The sequence below is a fragment of the Cyprinodon tularosa genome, unplaced genomic scaffold (assembly GCF_016077235.1).
Source record: "Cyprinodon tularosa strain WSP-4 unplaced genomic scaffold, ASM1607723v1 ctg741, whole genome shotgun sequence".
Taxonomy (NCBI): Eukaryota; Metazoa; Chordata; class Actinopteri; order Cyprinodontiformes; family Cyprinodontidae; genus Cyprinodon; species Cyprinodon tularosa.
The window spans coordinates 169,873-188,418 of NW_024039498.1; the positions used below are offsets into that span (position 1 = coordinate 169,873).

An 18,546-nucleotide genomic window follows, 5' to 3' on the forward strand; every position below is an offset into this window, starting at 1 on the left:
CTGTTAAAGCTAGAGGTCTGAAATGTTCTGCATTTATGGTTCACGTGATGTAGAACACATGTAATACAATAAAACCTGTTTTTTTCTCAAGAATGTCTTTATTACTGCTGTTCACAAAAGCACTATCATTTCGAGAATATAAAACAACAACTTTGAGCCATGTTTGAACTGATGCAGGTAGGTCTGTGTTTTACTCATCCAACTAGAGGGTGTTAGCTTTCAAATACTGTATTGCACATGTAATTTGGGCTTTACAGTTCCTAAGTTATTTGCTTTTTCAGTTGGGTATGCAAAATAGGTGAGGATTACTTAAACTGAGGTGGATGTTAACAGGTTAAATTAATGAAGTTCACTCAACACCAAAATATCCACTTTTTTATTTTTAACACTTCATTCCCTAATTTAGGACTGGTGCCTGTTTTGACCCTTTGGGCTTTAGACGCATTATTTCAAAGTATCAGAAATAATAACAATTCCGTCAGTCTTAACAATTTCTTATTTAGAAAAAAAGATCAGTCAACCTCAAGCAACATTTAACAATGTTCTTATATCTTTGCTCCATTTAAGAACTGGATATCAAACATGCAAACACACCTTGGTCAAAGGAAACCAGAACACAAGGGCCAAATCACGACACCAGTACCATGGGCCTTTGCTTATCCAGAAATCTGTACTACTAGAGAAAGGAACTCACACTACACTTGGTAGTCTTTAAAATTATTTATTTTTGTTGTTTATGCTGAGAGGATCTGCACTTTTTTCACGGTGCATTTCAGGTCCTTGCATACAGCACATCGATGTTCCTCCATGACAGGCATATGGGCGATTTGTTTAACTCAAATATCTCCACTCTGATAAACTCAAACAAAGCTTTGTGGTAGAGAGGATGGACCTGGAGTTGGTGGCCTACCCTGCCTTCTTAGTGTTCCAACTTCAACCAAGCCTTAAAAAACCGAATCCTGAAAGTTGTGAAGTTTGAGTACTTTTGATAAGTGGTTCCATTTGCCTCACAATCTCTCTGTTAAAGGAGCCATGCGTTGATCTTGAAAGTTGACATCAGGCAACTCAAAGTTTCTCTTTCCCTACCTGTACGTTTTTGCCGCATGTTTTAGCTCCATCTGTTGGCTCAAAAATCCTGGCAAACTCCACATCTTCTTTACCAGACAAATCATTAGACGTGCCATTGTCTTGATTAGAGGATTCACGACCATCATTTTCATGCGGTTGAAAGAATTCACCAAAATAGACTGCTGTACAATTCTGGACAGCCAAACTCACAATCATCAGCTAGAACTTGATCAGGAGTTTATGCATTTGACAGACGCTTTTATCCAAAGCAACTTACAAAGAACATGAAGGGTCTTGCATAAGGACCTGAACTGGTAGCACATTCCCCCCAGCGAGGATTCAAACCCAAGGCCTCCTTAGTGCATGTTTGGTGACGTATAACTTGAGGTAGCCAGCCTCAGAACTAAATAACTGTTTCTGATTCTTTTGCTGCCCTAAAAAAAAGAGTTGCGATACTTCCTGAAATGATATAGTTACTTAGTTTCTGGCATTACACAACCAAAGAAATAGTAAAATATGTTATACAAATAAGTTTATTTCAAGGCTCTTGCCAAATACAAGACTGTCACCATTCTTCATCTACAAAGTCACAAAAAATTTGACCCAATATTTTTCAACTCATGCACCCAGAGAGACTTTTCTTTTGGCTAGCTCAGATTTGCATGCTTCTAGCTAAAAACTAAACAGACTAACATGAAATCAAAAACGAATTACCAACCTATGATTTGCTGAAATGACTATTTTGGGTAGGTTTCACACTCTACAAAACAGCATGTGGTTAGCCTTCTTGTCACTACCATATTGGCTAATGTCATTTTAACATTTATACACTATGAGTCTCTGCGGAGGGGTCAGAAGTGGCACTCTGGGCTTTTGGAGTCAATTTTATTTTTCTTTGTTTGTTCATTTAGGAGTTTAGCAATTAACAGTGGCCAAATTTGACCTTGTGGGTTTTCAGTGTTAAAAAGTGGTTGAACCTTTAACCCCCAGCCCCCACCCCAAATACCAAATTGTTACAGCAGTACCCACAGCATCATGTGTGGGGATAATTTAATTCTGTAGGTAAAGGGTGATGAACAAAAGTTCTTGTAAAGAGCTGGAGGATTTCTGTTAGAATGCTTTGGTTAAAGTCCAGATATCACGTTTTCTTTCTAGCAGCCCATTTAGTGAACCTGGGCAACATCACACCAGACCCACACCCAGAGTTTTTGGACATTTTATATTCATGGATGTTCCATATTTGACCAATTCACAATATTCTGCCAAACAGCTTTCATTTTCAGAAAGTACCAAAGTGGAATTTAATGGTCACGATAAATCCCCCTAGAATATGAGAATATGAAGTATTTGTCTGGAAAATCACAAAAATTAGGAGAAAAAAAATTGTGTCATTATGTCACTAAATATACAGATTTCATCAGATACCGAAAATAAAGGTTTTTTTATTTATGACCATCAGAGTTTTCAGTGTTTCAGTATTGTATAATGTCTTTTTTTTCCTGTAGAACCACTGTTCTGGCTGCTGTGTCCTTCCTGGATGCCTTTCAGAAAGTGGCAGACATGGCCACCAACACCAGAGGTAGGACAGCAAACAGCAGCTGTTTGATTTCCAAATTACAGCTGCTGTTTTTTTCATGCTTCCATGTAATCAGGCTCCTTATTACTGTTGAATAAACATGTTATCAGATGAAGGTGACATCATCATCCAGCTGCAAAACCAATCAAAGTGTTTCCAGCTGCCTAGAGGCACACAGAGTATATATATGTATGTAGCGCTGGTAACAGCGAAATCTTGGAAATCAATGCCCTTAAACCAGATCTTTAGCTGACAGTTCTGAAAGAACAGTGTTTCCTTAACCCTTTGAAGCCTGGATTTATAAACATGCAAATAAAAATGTGCATGTGTTTCGGAAGGGATCTGCAGGCCTTTTATATGATCAAGGTCAGTAGTACACTACCATTCAAAAGTTTGGGGTCACCCAAACAATTTTGTGTTTTCCTGAAAAGTCCCACTTATTCACCACTATTTGTTGTGAAATGAATAGAAAATAGAGTTAAGACATTGACAAGGTTAGAAATAATGATTTGTATTTGAAATAAGATTTGTTTTACATCAAACTTTACTTTCGTCAAAGAATCCTCCGTTTGCAGCAATTACAGCATTGCAGACCTTTGGCATTCTAGCTATTAATTTGTTGAGGTAATCTGAAGAAATTGCACCCCACGCTTCCAGATGCAGCTCCCACAAGTTGGATTGGTTGGATTGGCACATCTTGCTTACCAAACGGTCAAGCTGCTCCCACAACAGCTCAATGGGGTTCAGAGCTTGTGACTGTGCTGGCCACTCCATTACCAGCTGCCTGTTTCTGCTCTAAATAGTTCTTCCACAATTTGGAGGTGTGTTTAGGGTCATTGTCCTGTTGTAGGATGAAATTGTCTCCACTGGGTATGGCATGGCGTTGCAAAATGGAGTGATAACTCTCCTACCTTACCAGCACCAAAGCAACCCCAGACCATCACATTACCTCCACCATGCTTAACAGATGGCGTCAGGCATTCTTCCAGCATCTTTTCTTTTGTTCTGCGTCTCATGAACGTTCTTCTTTGTGATCCAAACACCTCAAACTTGGATTCATCCGTCAACAACACTTTTTTCCAGTCTTCCTGTCATGATGGGATTCAGATTTCTAACCCACATGCAGAACACAACGGGGGCAGATGAAAAGTTTGACTGTTTATTGAAATAAACACAAGGTTATATGGAAGTTGCAGATAAACAGATCCGGGACTGGTCACACAGAGTTCTCTGTAGAGAGGGACAGTTAGGTTAGCCAGGATGCGGTAGATCTTTACCAGAGGAATTGTGCAGGTTTGTACCTGTGACGTGGTTCTGGGTTAGCAGCTGAGGGAGGGAACCAGGTGGGCCAGAGGCTAGAAGTTGGCAGAGGGCTAAGCAACGGCAGGGCTCGACTTCAGACTTATCAGTGTTCAGATCCAGAGTTTTCTTCCGATCCTCTTCTTGAGGGCGGGCAGGCAGGTTCAGACAGTTAGTTTCTTCAGATGAGCTCCTGAGAGCAGGCAGGCAGATTTCAGCAGAGGAAACTCTTCCAGAGTTCCAGGGTTCAGTCAGGTTTCTTCCATAACTGGCTTAACACTCTGGCGCTGGAGTGTAGTCCTGCCGCTGCTTATATGCTGGTCTCCTGATGACTGATGGATCGCAGGTGTGGTCGTCAGCTCAGCTCCAGGAGACCTAGAGGCGCCCTCTGCTGGAGGAAGGTGGACAGACCTCCAGATCCAAACACTTCCTGTGTCTAATGTCTGTGTTCTTTTGCCCATCTTAATCTTTTTCTTTTATTGGCCAGTCTCAGATATGGCTTTTTCTTTGCCACTCTGCCCTGAAGCCCAGAATCCTGCAGCCCCCTCTTCACTGTAGAAGTTGACACTGGTGTTTTGCGGGTACTATTTATTGAAGATGCCAGTTGGGGACCTGTGAGGCATCTGTTTCTCAAACTAGTGACTCTAATGTACTTATCTTCCTGCTCAGTTGTGCAATGCGGCGTCCCATTTCTTTTTCTACTCTGGTTAGAGCCTGTTTGTGCTGTCCTCTGACAAGAGTAGTGTTAGCTGGACTGAACTCAGGAGACAGTTAGGAGTAGAGCTTCTGAAAGGAGTCACATGTAGTTCGTTCCTGCAGGATTAAAGCTAAACAAATGGTATGCACTGAGAAACTCTGGACTAATGATTGTAGCTTTCGTTGATGTCAATATTCAGGCTACGGATCCCAGAGTCATTGTTATGGACGACCATATAGGCTGCTTCACAGAAGCAATGTTCCTGTTGTTGCTCATTGGATGCAGATGTAAAACAGTGCTTTGGACGATCATAAGGATGATGGGGTCTCAGTGTGAGTGTGTGTGTGCAGCACCAGGTGGGTTTGAGGATGCAGGATGTGGCTCCTGCTGGTTTTACAGCCCAGACAGGAAGAGGCGCAACTTGTCGGCTGCTGCTGCTGCATTTGCAGAAAATTATTAAGCAAATTTTGGCAACGCAGGCTTCTCAGCAGAACTTCCTGTTGCTGTGAGTTAGAGAGCATCAGGATCAGCTGTACCACCAAGCTGATTATCAACTTGCTAACTCAATCCAGATTTCTCTGATCATGAATCTGTGAACAAGCACGTCTTTTCCTGTTTGGCTGTGACTTCATCCTGGAGAGACATATCAGCTCTGCTGCTCCCATCAACACCTTTGTTTATAGATGTTGGAGCTTAGCCTGTTTTTTAGCGTAGTCCTGTTTCTCTGAGTGTGTCTAACTGGATGTGCTCTCTTCATCCTCTGACATGGGAGCTAGCCCGGAGCTCGTCTGCCTGGCTGTGTGTTTCATGATTGGCGCCGCCTGTGGAGGTAGTTGACAGATGCCTTTTGTATCTCTTCTTGTCTGCTTCTGCCTCCTTTGACCCCAGTCGGCCTCAGCAGAAGGCCGCTCACACTGAGCCTGATTTTTCCTTTCCACTGTCTGATGGATAGGAAACTGAACCAATCTGACTTTTTGATCAGGATGAATTGTCTCTGAAAAATTACCTGAGACGACATAATGTGAATTGGCGCTATAGAAATAAACTGAATTGAATTGAAGTTGAATAAAGGGGCATATATAAATCATGAAGACCAACTATGAGTGCAGAAAGCAGAGCGCCATCCTTCTCCTGTGGTAGAATAAAAGAGAAGTGAGCTATTGTAGCAAAGGGTCGTTGACTTCAAAATGATCCAGTTACACATCAGAGTCACTTAAAACTGCATCCTAAATACTGGGCTTCAGAAGAATCTGGATTGAAGAGAAGTTAAGAATAAAACACAGAAACATAATTTATCTGGTTGGCTGGACTTTTTAATTCAATTAAGATTTCTCTACAATTAATCCACAATAGCTGTAGCTTCAGTGTATGTAACAGCCTGGTTTTCATGATGCAATGAATGTGAAATTTCACAGAAATCCATGTATTGACTCACTTGCGATCCTTACTGTAATACGATGGTCAGCCAAGTGACCAGGAAAGATTATCGATTCATTCATCAAATGTATCACTGGACACCAATGGACACTGATGGACACGGAAGAACATTGATGGACACTGAAGAACACTGATGGGCACTGAAAGACACTTAAGGACACCGATCGACGGTGAAGAACGCTGGTGGACTATGATAGACACCATTAGACACTGATGAACACTGATGAAAACTGAAGGACACTGATGAACACTGAAGGACACTGATGAACACTGGGAACACAAGGGAAACTGGATTCCTGGAAGCAGAGACAAGGAGGAATTAGAATCCAATCAGGATCAGAAACAACAAAGATTCTCAGGAGATGCTAGGCTCAAGTGCTAACCAAACTGGATAAACACTGCGGCGTTGAGGCAAAGTCTGAAGGCTGGTTATAAAGGAGAGGATCCTCTGATGACGAGATGCGCCTCAGGTGTGTTGGAGGCTCAGCTGAGGAGGATCCACTGCGCACTCTGCTGGAGAAGGGTGGAACAGCTCCAGATCCCAACAGTACCCCCCTCTCAACGACCGCCTCTTGGCGGTCCAGAAGACGTCGACAGGAGGGAGCGCTCATACTCCTCGATTAGAGACGGATCGAGGATGTAGGAGCCAGGAACCCATTGGCGATCCTCCAGACCATAGCCCTCCCAATCGACGAGGTACTGCCAGCCGCGACCTCGCCGACGGGAGCCCACGATCCGGCGGACGGTGAAGGCAGGATGTCCATCGACTTCCAGGGCGGGTGGAGGGGAGTCAGATGGAGGGCACAAAGGGCTAGAGACCACTGGTTTGACCTGGGAGACGTGGAACGTGGGATGGATGCGAAGACTCGAAGGAAGGTGCAGGCGTATGGCTGAAGGGTTAATCACCTGGGCAATCTTGTACGGACCAATGAATCGAGGAGATAACTTGCAAGACATCCCCTTGAGGGGAATGTCCCGAGTGGAGAGCCATACCTCCTGACCAACGGTGTACTCTGGGGCAGGACGTCTTCTAGAGTCAGCGAAGCGCTTGTTAGTTTCAGAGGAGCGGTTGAGTGTAGCGATGGTGTCTCTCCAGATTCGTTGACATCGACGGATGTGATGGTTAACTGACTGTACCGAAATCTCTCTCTCGTCTGCGGGAAAAAGAGGAGGTTGATATCCGAGACTAACCTGAAATGGTGACTGGCCGGTGGAAGCAGACTTGAGAGAGTTGTGGGCGTATTCAATCCATGTGATACCTCACAGTCGGTGGGGTTATTGGAGGTTAGACAACGGAGAGTAGACTCGAGCTGCTGGTTCATTCTTTCGGTTTGACCGTTTGACTGTGGATGATAACCTGAGGTGAGTGAAGACTTACAGTTGAGTGCTGCACAGAAGGCCTTCCAGACTTGAGAAATGAACTGGGGTCCGCGGTCAGAAAGAATTTCCTGGGGGATTCCATGAAGTCGAAAAACGTGTTTAACCAGGAGCTGGGCGGTTTGGAAGGCTGTGGGAAGTTTCCTGAGGGGGATCAAATGGCAAGACTTTGAAAATCGGTCGACGATGGTAAATATTGTAGACATACCTTGGGAGATGGGGAGACCAGTGACAAAGTCGATAGCGATGTGAGACCAGGGACGAGTGGGAACTGGAAGAGGATGCAACAGGCCTGAGGGTGGTTGATGTGAGGTTTTGTTTCTGGCGCAGGTAGAGCAAGCCAAAACATATTCCTTGATATCCTTGTGCAGGGTGGGCCACCAGAAACGTCTAGAGATTAAGGCGATGGTTCTGCTCACCCCCGGATGAGCGGAAAACTTGGCTGTATGCATCCATTGTATCAGGCGAGATCTGACTGAAGAAGGGACATAAGTTCTGTTTGGAAGACCGTTACCTGGGTCAGGTTCAGAAGCCAGGGCAGAGTTTATTAGGTCGGTGATCTCCCAGGTAACCACTCCAACAGTGCAGGAAGCGGGAAGAACAGGTTCAGGCGTCTCGGATTGATCAGTGGAATAAAGACGAGAGAGAGAATCGGGTTTGATGTTCTTGGATCCGGGTCTGTAAGAGATTATGAGATTGAAGCGAGAGAAGAAGAGAAACCACCTTGACTGACGAGGATTGGCTTGTTTGGCAGACTGGATGTAGGCTAGGTTCTTGTGATCAGTCCATACAAGAACCGGGTGCTCAGCTCTCTCCAGCCAGTGTCTCCACTCCTCCAATGCCAGTTTGATGGCCAAGAGTTCACGGTCACCAACGTCGTAGTTTTGCTCTGCAGGGGAAAGTCTACGAGAAAAAAAAGCACATGGGTGAACTCTTTGATCTGTATCGAGTCTTTGGGATAATACAGCTCCTACACCAGAGTCGGAAGCGTCCACTGCGAGGATGAATTGCTTTGAAGGATCGGGCTGGATTAACAGTGGGGCTCTGGAAAACAAAGTCTTAAGTTTATCAAACGCATCTTGTGCCTCGGGGGTCCACTGGAAGGTCTTTTTGACTGAAGTTAGAGAAGTTAGAGGAAGAGCTGTCTGACTGTAATTCCTGATAAATCTTCGGTAGAAATTGGCGAAACCCAGGAATCTCTGCAGCTGTTTACGGTTTTCAGGTACCGGCCACTCCAAAACCGCCTTTATCTTTTCTTCAGATGGCTTAACCTGCCCGCCCTCGAGCACAAACCCCAAAAAGGTGACTGATGGTTGATGAAACTCGCATTTTTCGGCTTTAACAAAAAGTTTGTTTTCCAATAATCTTTGTAGGACCAGGCGGACATGTTTCTTATGCTCAGAAAGATCTTTAGAATAAATCAGGATGTCATCGATGTAGACGAATACGAACACATTCAAAAAGTCTCTGAGAACATCGTTTACCAAGGCTTGAAAACATGCAGGGGCGTTAGTGAGACCAAAAGGCATGACTAGATACTCGAACTGGCCCAAGGGAGTCTTAAAGGCTGTCTTCCATTCATCTCCATTTCTTATCCTGAGAAGGTGATAGGCGTTCCTTAAATCGAGCTTAGTAAAGACAGTAGCCCCTTGTACTGGTTCGAAGGCTGATGCTAGTAATGGAAGTGGGTACTTATTTTTAACAGTTATTTGGTTCAGGCCTCTGTAGTCGATACAAGGTCTTAGTGAACCATCCTTCTTGCCAACAAAAAAGAAACCAGCACCCAACGGAGAAGAAGAGGGACGGATTATTCCAGCAGCTAAGGACTCGTTAATATATTTCTCCATCGTTTCATGTTCAGGTTTGGAAATATTATAAAGTCTACTGCTGGGTAGGGGAGCTCCTGGTAATAGCTCGATCGCACAGTCATATGGTCTGTGTGGTGGAAGGGACGTAGCACTGACCTTACTGAAGACAGGAGCCAGATCATGGTACTCAGAAGGGACAGAAGTAAGGTCAGGAGAGTCCATCTCCCCCCCGCCTCTAGGAGACCTCACTGCGGGAGCTGCTGAACGGAGGCACGTTTCGTGACATGAGGTCGACCAAGATTCAATATGGCGATCAGTCCAGTTTATATGGGGGTTATGTCGTTCCAGCCACTCAAACCCAAGCACCAGAGGGGAACATGTAGAGGGAAGAACAAAAAATGTTAAGGTTTCACGATGGTTACCTGAGATTAACAGCTCGAGGGGTTGCGTTTGGTGGGTAACCTGGTGGAGTCTCTTCCCATCAATTGCGGAGACACAAAGAGGCTGGGTTAGAGGAATAGTTTCTATCTGTAGCTGCTGGACCAGGTTGGAGTCTATTAAATTCCGTTCACAGCCTGAATCGATGAAGGCAGACAATGTAGAGATTCTGATCTGAGAAAAATAAGGTGGCTGGGAGCATCAGATGAGGAGATTTCTCAGAGTTTACATGGCCCGTCAGACTCCTCAGAACCTCTGACGGGCCTCGGCTTTTGATTTAGCTGGGCATGAAGCAATGAAATGGCCACTCTCACCACAGTAGATACATAGCTTGCTCCTGACACGTCTTAGCCTTTCCTCAGGAGTTAGCCTCGTATGTCCAACCTGCATGGGTTCGGCTTCCGTTTCTACTGCATGAGAAGCCTGAACTGGCAAAGGGAGAGACTGGGTCTAAGACCTCGGCTTGGAAAAAAGTTCTGTGGGAGCAGAAAAAACAGTCACATTATTAGAAGCAGGGGCAGAATCGAAAGAAACATGATTCCTTGGTTTAGAGCTGTATCTGGCTCGGATCCTGTTATCCAGCCTAATTGTCAGGCGGATTAATTCCTCAAGTGTTGCTGGTTCGTCGAGGGTTGCAAGCTCATCTTTAATGTTTTAGTTTAAAGACTCAAAATAGGCACCTTTTAAGGCACATTGATTCCATCCGGAAGCTGCGGCTTTGACCCGGAAGTTTATTGAGAAATCAGCTACTGAAGAATTCCCCTGTCTAAGATTTAAAAGAGCACGAGAGTCTACTGTTTGGTCCGTTTCTTGGTTAAATACTTGAGAAAACTCTGAAACAAAATCAGAGTGTTGACAACTATGGCTTTCTTCAGAGGCAAACCTTGCCTCCGCCCACTCTAGGGCTCTTCCGGTCAATTGGGACAAAATAAAAGTTATTTTCTTATGATCCGTTGGGAAACTGCCAGGAGAGTTTTGAAAAATTAAATGGCATTGAAACAAAAATCCCTTACAGTCTTTCATATTACATGAAAACTTTTCAGGAAGACTAGGTCGGAACTCAGGTGATGACGTCACCTCCGGTGACCTCGGAGGCGGAACTGGACCCGGAACTGGTTGTGCTACCGGCGTGGCGTTTGCACTGCTCATGTTGTTAGCATAATTCTGAAGCATTTGGTTATGGTAATTGACCATTCTATGCAACTCACGGAGGGTTTGGGTTTGTCCCTGGATTTGAGCATCTTGCTCCTCCAACCGACGATGGAGGTGATCTGCTGGGCCTTGTGTTTGGCCGCAGTGTTCTGTCATGATGGGTTTCAGAAAAGCCCAGTATGCAGAACACCACGGAGACAGATGAAAAGTTTAACAAGTTTTATTAAGCACAAGCACATGGATTAAACACAGGAACTGGTTCAGGCCTTGGGGCAGGTTCACTGGAGTCTGTGAGGATGACAGTTCAGTTAGATTGGGAGCAGATGAGTTTGAGTTTGAGAGTTTCTGATTTATACCTTGAGGAGTCCGGGTTTGGCTTTGAGAGAGGAACTGTTGGGTCCAGAGATTGTTTAGTTCAGCAGAGTTCTGTAACCGCTTCAGCGTCTTGCTTCTAGCGTGAGGGCAGACCTTGACTTTGGGTTTCCAGCTCTTAGTCCAGCATGAGAATCCAGAGAAGAGTCTTCAGGTTTGGCTCAGAGGGCTGGCTCGGCAGGTTAAGCTCATCCAGAGCTTACAAGGGAAACTGGATTCCTGTAAGCAGAAGCAAAGAGGGATAAGAATCCAACCAGGGAACAGAAGCAACGAAGGTACTCAGGTGCTAACCAAACTGGATAAACACTGCGTCGTTGAGGCAAGGTCTGAAGGCCGGTTATATACTGGAGGATCCTCTTGATGATGAGATGCGCCTCAGGTGTGTCGAAGGCTCAGCTCAGGAGGATCCACGGCGAACTCTGCTGGAGAAAGGTGGAACTTCTCCAGAACCCAACACACTGATGGACACAGATGGACCCTCACTGACACCGAAGGACACTGAGTGACAATGATAGAGAGAAATAGACAGTGTTAGACACAGATGGACACTATTGAAACTTAAAGACACTGATGGACACTGAAAGAGACCAAAGGACTCTAATGGATGCTTAAGGACACCGATAGATAATGATAATTCAATTTCAATTTCAATTCAGTTTATATATACAGCGCCAAATTCACAACACATGTCATCTCAAGGCACTTTACAGTTCAACCAGATCATACAGTCAAATTGATACAAAGTTTTCTATCTAAGGAAAACCAATTGATTGCATTGACTCATTGACTCAAATACAATCCCTCACACTAAGCATGCTTGTAGCGACAGTGGAGAGGAAAAACTCCCTTTTAACAGGAAGAAACCTCCAGCAGAACCAGGCTCAGTGTGAGCGGCCATCTGCCGAGGCCGACTGGGGTTCAAGGAGACAGAAGCAGAGATAAAAAAAGCAGCTGTAAAAGGCGGCCCCGTCCAGGAAACACACAGCCAGGCAGACAAGCTCCAAGGCAGCTCCCATGCCAGAGGACGAAGAGAGCACATCCACTCAGTCACAGTCAGAGAGACAGGACCACACTGGAAAACAGGCCAATCTCCAACATCTATAAACAAGGGTGTTGATGGAAGCAGCACAGCCGATGTTTCTTTCCAGGATGACGTCACAGCCAAAAACGAACAGAGGAGGCAAAGCTACTCTGAGGAAAAGCAGAGAGAGCAGAAGGTTAGAGATTGAACTAACAGATTCTGCAGAATAGGAGAACAGAGAGAGAATGAAGCAGAATGATGAAATGGGGGTCCCTATGTCCTCCAAAAGTCTAAGCCTATAGCAACATAACTATAGAGATAGCTCAGGATAACCTGAGCCACTCTAACTATAAGCGTTATCAAAAAGGAAAGTTTTAAGTCTAGCCTTAAAAGTAGACAGGGTGTCTGCCTCACGGACTAAAACTGGTAGTTGGTTCCACAGGAGAGGAGCCTAATAACTAAAAGATCTGCCTCCCATTCTACTTTTAGAAATTCTAGGAACCACTAGTAAACCTGCAGATTGAGAGCGAAGTGCTCTGTTAGGAACATAAGGAACAATCAGATCTCTGATATAAGATGGAGCTTGGCCATTTAAGGCTTTATATGTGAGAAGGAGGATTTTAAATTCTATTCTTGATTTAAATGCATGGACTGGTTTCTCAGCATCACCCCTGGACAGGATATTTCTAATTTTTGCAATGTTCCTCAGATGAAAGAAGGAAATTCTAGAAACCTCTTTGATATGGGATTTAAATGACAGGTCCTGATCAAAAATAACACCAAGATTTTTTACTTTATTATTATCTGAAATCAGTTTAATCCCATCCAAATGAAGTGACTGGCTAATCAATTTCTTTTTCAGAGACTCTGGTCCAAAGACTATAACTTCTGTTTTATCTGCATTCAGAAGCAGAAAGTTAAGAGTCATCCAGGTTTTTATGTCTTCAAGACATGCCTGTAATCTATGTAATGGGTTAGCTTCATCTGGATTTATAGACAGATATAGCTGGGTATCATCAGCATAACAGTGGAAATTAATCCCATGCTGTCTAATAACTCTACCAATTGGGAGCATGTATAAAGTAAAGAGAATTGGTCCTAGCACTGATCCCTGTGGTACTCCACAGGTAACCTTTGAGCGTGTTGAAGATCTATCATTAACATGAACAAACTGAATTCGATCAGATAGATAAGATTTAAACCAGTCTAGTGCTGTTCCTTTAATTCCAACAAAATATTCAAGTCTTTCTAAAAGAATATTATGGTCAACTGTATCAAATGCAGCACTAAGATCCAACAGGACGAGCACAGATACAAGTCCATTATCTGAGGCCATGAGAATATCATTAGTGACTTTCACTAGAGCTGTTTCAGTGCTATGATGAGCTCTAAAGCCAGACTGAAACTCTTCAAAAAGTTCATTATGGTGTAAGTGATTGCAAACTTGTTTGGCAACTACTTTCTCAAGAATTTTGGATAAGAAAGGAAGATTGGATATAGGTCTATAATTGACCAAGTCATCTGGGTCAAGAGAAGGTTTTTTAAGCAGAGGTTTAATTACAGCAACCTTAAAAGCTTTAGGTACATATCCCTGTAACAGAGATAGATTAATCACATCTAAAATGGAGGAGGAGATCAAAGGGAATACCTCCTTAAATAACCTGGTTGGAACTGGATCTAACATACAAGTTGAAGGCTTAGATGAAGACAATAATTTTGCTAATTCAGAAAGTTCAACTGGATCAAAGCAGTCTAAACCCGGTTCAGATTCCATGACTACCTCAGGTACAATCGCGGATAGAGGAGTGCTTATGATCTTATTTTTAATAAGATCAATCTTATTTATAAAGAATCCCATAAAATCATTGCTGCTAAGAGCAGGTGGAATGGACGGTTCAACAGAGCTATGGCTCTGGGTGAGTTTGGCAACTGTATTAAAAAGAAATCTAGGATTATTCTTATTCTCCTCTATTAATGAGGAGAAGTATGCTGCTCTTGCTTTACAAAGGGTCCTCTTATGTCTGATAGACACCGTTAGACACCTATGGACCCTGATGGAAACTTAAACATAAATTCACTGGCTGTTTCGCAATATGTGTACTTATGTGTATTCTTATGTGCTCGTTAAACATCATCAGCCTGAGCCCCACACTATTAATCTTCACAAGAATACAGGACAAAGAATGGACAAAGTCCCTGAAAGTTGCTCTCACCCTTCCCTCCCTCTTAACCAACTATCCATTAGAGCAGACTTGTCAGTTCTCAAGGTTGACAGCTGTCCCAGCATGCACCACAGCAGCAGTTTCCAGGTTAGCGCTCACAGAGATCAGAGTATTAAAGTTAAAAGTTCACTTTTCTCTTGCCGTTGTTTTACTAAAGTTTATTTTAAGATCACTTGAGGCGAGAATATTTTAGTTTTGCTCTACAATATATGGCCTATTTACTGATTTATTGCCTAAATAAAAAAATAATAATAATTACGATGTTGAGAGGATCGTAGCAACCATTGGAGCTTCGAGGCTAACCCAGCCAGATCTAACGTTAGCCCATCTGCAGCAGCCCTTTCTTGGGATAGCCATGTGTGCCTGAAAGATGCAGGAAAACCAGAATGTCCTGCATGCCAGACTCGACTTGAAAAATACAGTGAAGTCAGAAAAATCAGACACAGATCATTACCACCTCCAAAAGGTTCAGGGGGAGGTGGACACAGATTTAAACAGAATGTGACAAAAAAGAAGCCCGCCCATCACTGGAAACTCTGGTTTGAGAGAAACACAGGTAAGTAACCATGATAAGCTGATGGAGGGTGATTATCCGTATGAATCTTAGTTGGTTTTACAGTTCAGTCCACCTCCAAAGGGTATGTTCCAGCTGGAGTGCTGCCAATTATATGCAGCGGGCACCGCCCAGGGTGAACCAGATGCTGCAGCCCGGTTAGGGAAAGTGATCAGAAAAGGGAGGCTCTGTGATCCAGGAGTAGTAGCCTGGTCAGTAATTCAGATCAGAAAAGGAACAGGATGGTTCAAGGTTCCAAGAGTGCAACAGAGAGTTCATGCAGAAAGTTCAGATGGGAACAGGCAAGCTCAGTAGTTGAGAGGCAGAACAGGTCAGGATATCAAGAACACTACAGTACGCTAAAGATTCGCTCTCTCCACTGAGCCAAAGCAGTGGATGCGCAGAGGATAAGAGGCATAACATGATCAGGAAAGCCGAAACAATACGAAACACTAAAAACTTCTCTCACCACTGGCCCCCAAGAACAAGAACATGGACTATGGCATCATGATTTGTAATTGGAAAGGTTAAGCATTTGAAGGAAATAAGCATTAGGCCAGCTCTCAGAGCCATGATTATTACACAACATCCACTCCCTTTACTGTCAACATTTTTATCTTTGGCTTTTCCCACAGGTTCACACCTGTCTTATTGTTATTATTATTTGTTTTATCATTTATTTTCCCAGTTTATTCATTGCTTTATGGTTTAGTTTCATGTTTTATGATTTTGTTTCTTGTTTCCTTTCGCAGTTCTGCTCGTTTTAATTTGTTTTATGAATAAAACACTTGTCCTTGTAGTGAATGAAGAGACATGGACTGAAATGGTCTGAAAACTTTCCCAGGAAAGTTCTGTTGGATTGTCAGTAACACGATGAGCACAAGGAGAAGAAAAAACAAACACATGCTTGAGGAACAGAGTAGTTTTAATTGGTGGGAAATATCCCAAAATGCTGCATGTAGGCTGAGAGATTTCTGGTCCAGGTCCTCAGGGTTCACTTCTCTGTAGATCTCATTTGATACGAGAAGAGGAGGACAGGAGCTTCCATTTCCTTTGCATGTACAGCTTAGAGGCAGATTGAAGCAGTTGGTGAAATCCAGCGGGAGGAAGTGTGCAAGTGTTTCTGAATTCCCGCTGTGGGGTGAAGCGGAGGCAGCGTTTTTCCTCATGGTTTGATGAAGCAGAAAAAAACAACCGAACCAAACTTGAACTGCAAAAATATTTGACTCAAGCATTGAACTTCAGGTCCACAAGGAACCTAGAGGAAGTCAGAGATGATATTTTGATGTTTACGGAAGCTGTTTGGTGCATTCTTTCACTGATTCTATCAGTAAGCTTTTGTCACCACCCTCTTCCTCTTCAGCAGCTCCCTGCACAGCCTAGTTAGACCACCAGGCTCATGTCTTCATCAAAAACAAGACCACTTGAAAATAATCAAAAATTTTTTTTTTTGATTTTGATATACTCTAATAATCCCAGAGGGAAATTACTTCTCTGCATTTAACCCATCCCCTTGGGGAGCAGTGAGCTGCCATTGTGAGGCGCCCGGGGAGCAGTGTGAGGTTAAGGGTCTTGCTCAGGGACCCAGGGTGGCAGTCTGTGGGGAGTGGGGGATCGAACTCACAATCTCAGGATTGAAAGCCCTATGCCCTAACCACTAGGCTGCCACTCCCCCTAAAAATGATCTGGTGTTCAGACCAAGAATTACACCAACCCGTAAAGATCCTCAGCATCGTTTGCACTAGGGCTGCAACAACGAATCGATAAAATCGATAAAAATCGACTTTTAAAAGCATTGGCAACGAATTTCATCATCGATTAGTTGTGTCGATTAATGCATCATCCGCCGCCGCAGTCATCACTGCCACTTGACTGAAACGGGGGAAGAAAAAAACATTACGGCAGAGTGAGCCAGTGCTGCAGGTGCGCAGTGTTGCCAACTCAGCGACTTTGTCGCTATATTTAGCGACTTTTCAGACCCCTCCAGCGACTATTTAAAAAAAAAAACCAACTAGCGACAAATCTGGCGACTTTTTACGGTGTCACTGGCGGCTTTTGGAGACTCTTACGTGAAAGCATGTATCGTTCCTACTCTGCCGTGGGGCGCCTCCCCCATCCCAACCCGGTTCTCCCGCAGGAATCCCTCTCAGCGCTGCAGTCAGAGCCGCAGGATGTTTCAGCATCCAGACTGCAAATGAAGCGCGCATGCACCGGGTTTGACGGCGCAAATTGATCACAATAATTAAAATAGCCTTTATAAATAAATTAACTGCCAAATTATGAGGGCAAGTTTAAATCTTCTGGCAACGATCCTGCAATTTATGGAAGTAAAACATAAAATCCAGCAAGATCAGTAATATGTCAATTAATTATATGTCACATTCCCATGTAAATATCTGTCTTTGGAGGATGTGTTTTTTAGATCCCCTAGTTCTCTCATTTTTATTCCAAATACAATTTATAATTTGAACCACAGGGCTATTTTTATCTCTACGGTTAAGTATTTTCTCAAGTAGCAACTTTAACTGCTATACTTTCCCGTCTTAAAAGGCAGAACTCTTCTAGTCTAAAAAAAACTCATTTGTTGAAATGGAGGGGCCTATTGTTTGAACCCCTTAGGGGCTTTAAAAACAAAAATGCCTTTTTTTGCGCTTTATGAAACAAAGTAGCCTATATTTTGTGGATGTACAGCTACATTTCTCATGTAAGTTTGCGTAGTTTTAACACAAACATTTATTTTTCATATTGCACCAGTACAGTTAATGAGCAACCTGTACTTGTGTGCTTGTTTGTTCTGTCTAAAATGTTTATTTTGGAATAAAGAGGTTAGTATAAAAAATATTTTTTGTCCGATTCATCGATTAATCGAAAAAATAATCGGCCGATTCATCGATTTTTAAAATAATTGTTAGTTGCAGCCCTAGTTTGCACAGTCATCAGGAAGCCTCCTTTACACCACAAGCCGGTTCTGACCTATACCTAAGGGCTTTTATTCTCTTAGCTGTTGGATTTTTAATACATCCATCCATTATCTGACACACTTGTCCCTCGGGGTTCGCAAGGGGTGCTGTTGCCTATCTCCAGCTGTCAATAGGCGAGAGGCGGGGTCCACCCTGGACAGGTCGCTAGTCCATTACAGGGCAACACAGAGACACACAGGACAAACAACCACTCACACCTAAGGACAATTTATAGAAGCCAATTAACCTAACAGTCATGTTTTTGGACTGTGGAAGGAAAGTCGGAGTACCCGGAGAGAACCCACGCATGCTCAGGGAGAATTTGCAAACTCCATGCAGAATCGAACCCAGAACCTTCTTGCTGCAAGGCAGCAGTGCTACCCACTGCGTCACTGAGCATAGTTTCTGTTCTGATATTACCTTGTTAATATAGTGATTTGCTATTGAGTGTTGATTTTAGTTCTATTGGAAATGAATTGCTCATCTGGAACAATAAAATTTTTCAATTTTAAAATTTTGGTTCCAAAACTATTGTCTAACCATCCTGCTGTTTGACTCTATGAACT

The 18,546-nt window shown here is 43.5% G+C and overlaps 1 protein-coding gene across 3 annotated transcripts in view; it reads left to right on the forward strand.

The window, feature by feature from the left end:
* Positions 1–18,546, forward strand: part of mtss1lb (MTSS I-BAR domain containing 2b) — a 140,332-nt gene that overhangs the window by 38,137 nt on the left and 83,649 nt on the right. For all 3 annotated transcript variants that reach the window (XM_038269911.1, XM_038269913.1, XM_038269912.1), the window contains exon 3: positions 2,574–2,647. In XM_038269911.1, coding sequence (XP_038125839.1) covers positions 2,574–2,647 — 74 coding nt within the window. The remainder of the gene's footprint in view (positions 1–2,573; positions 2,648–18,546) is intronic.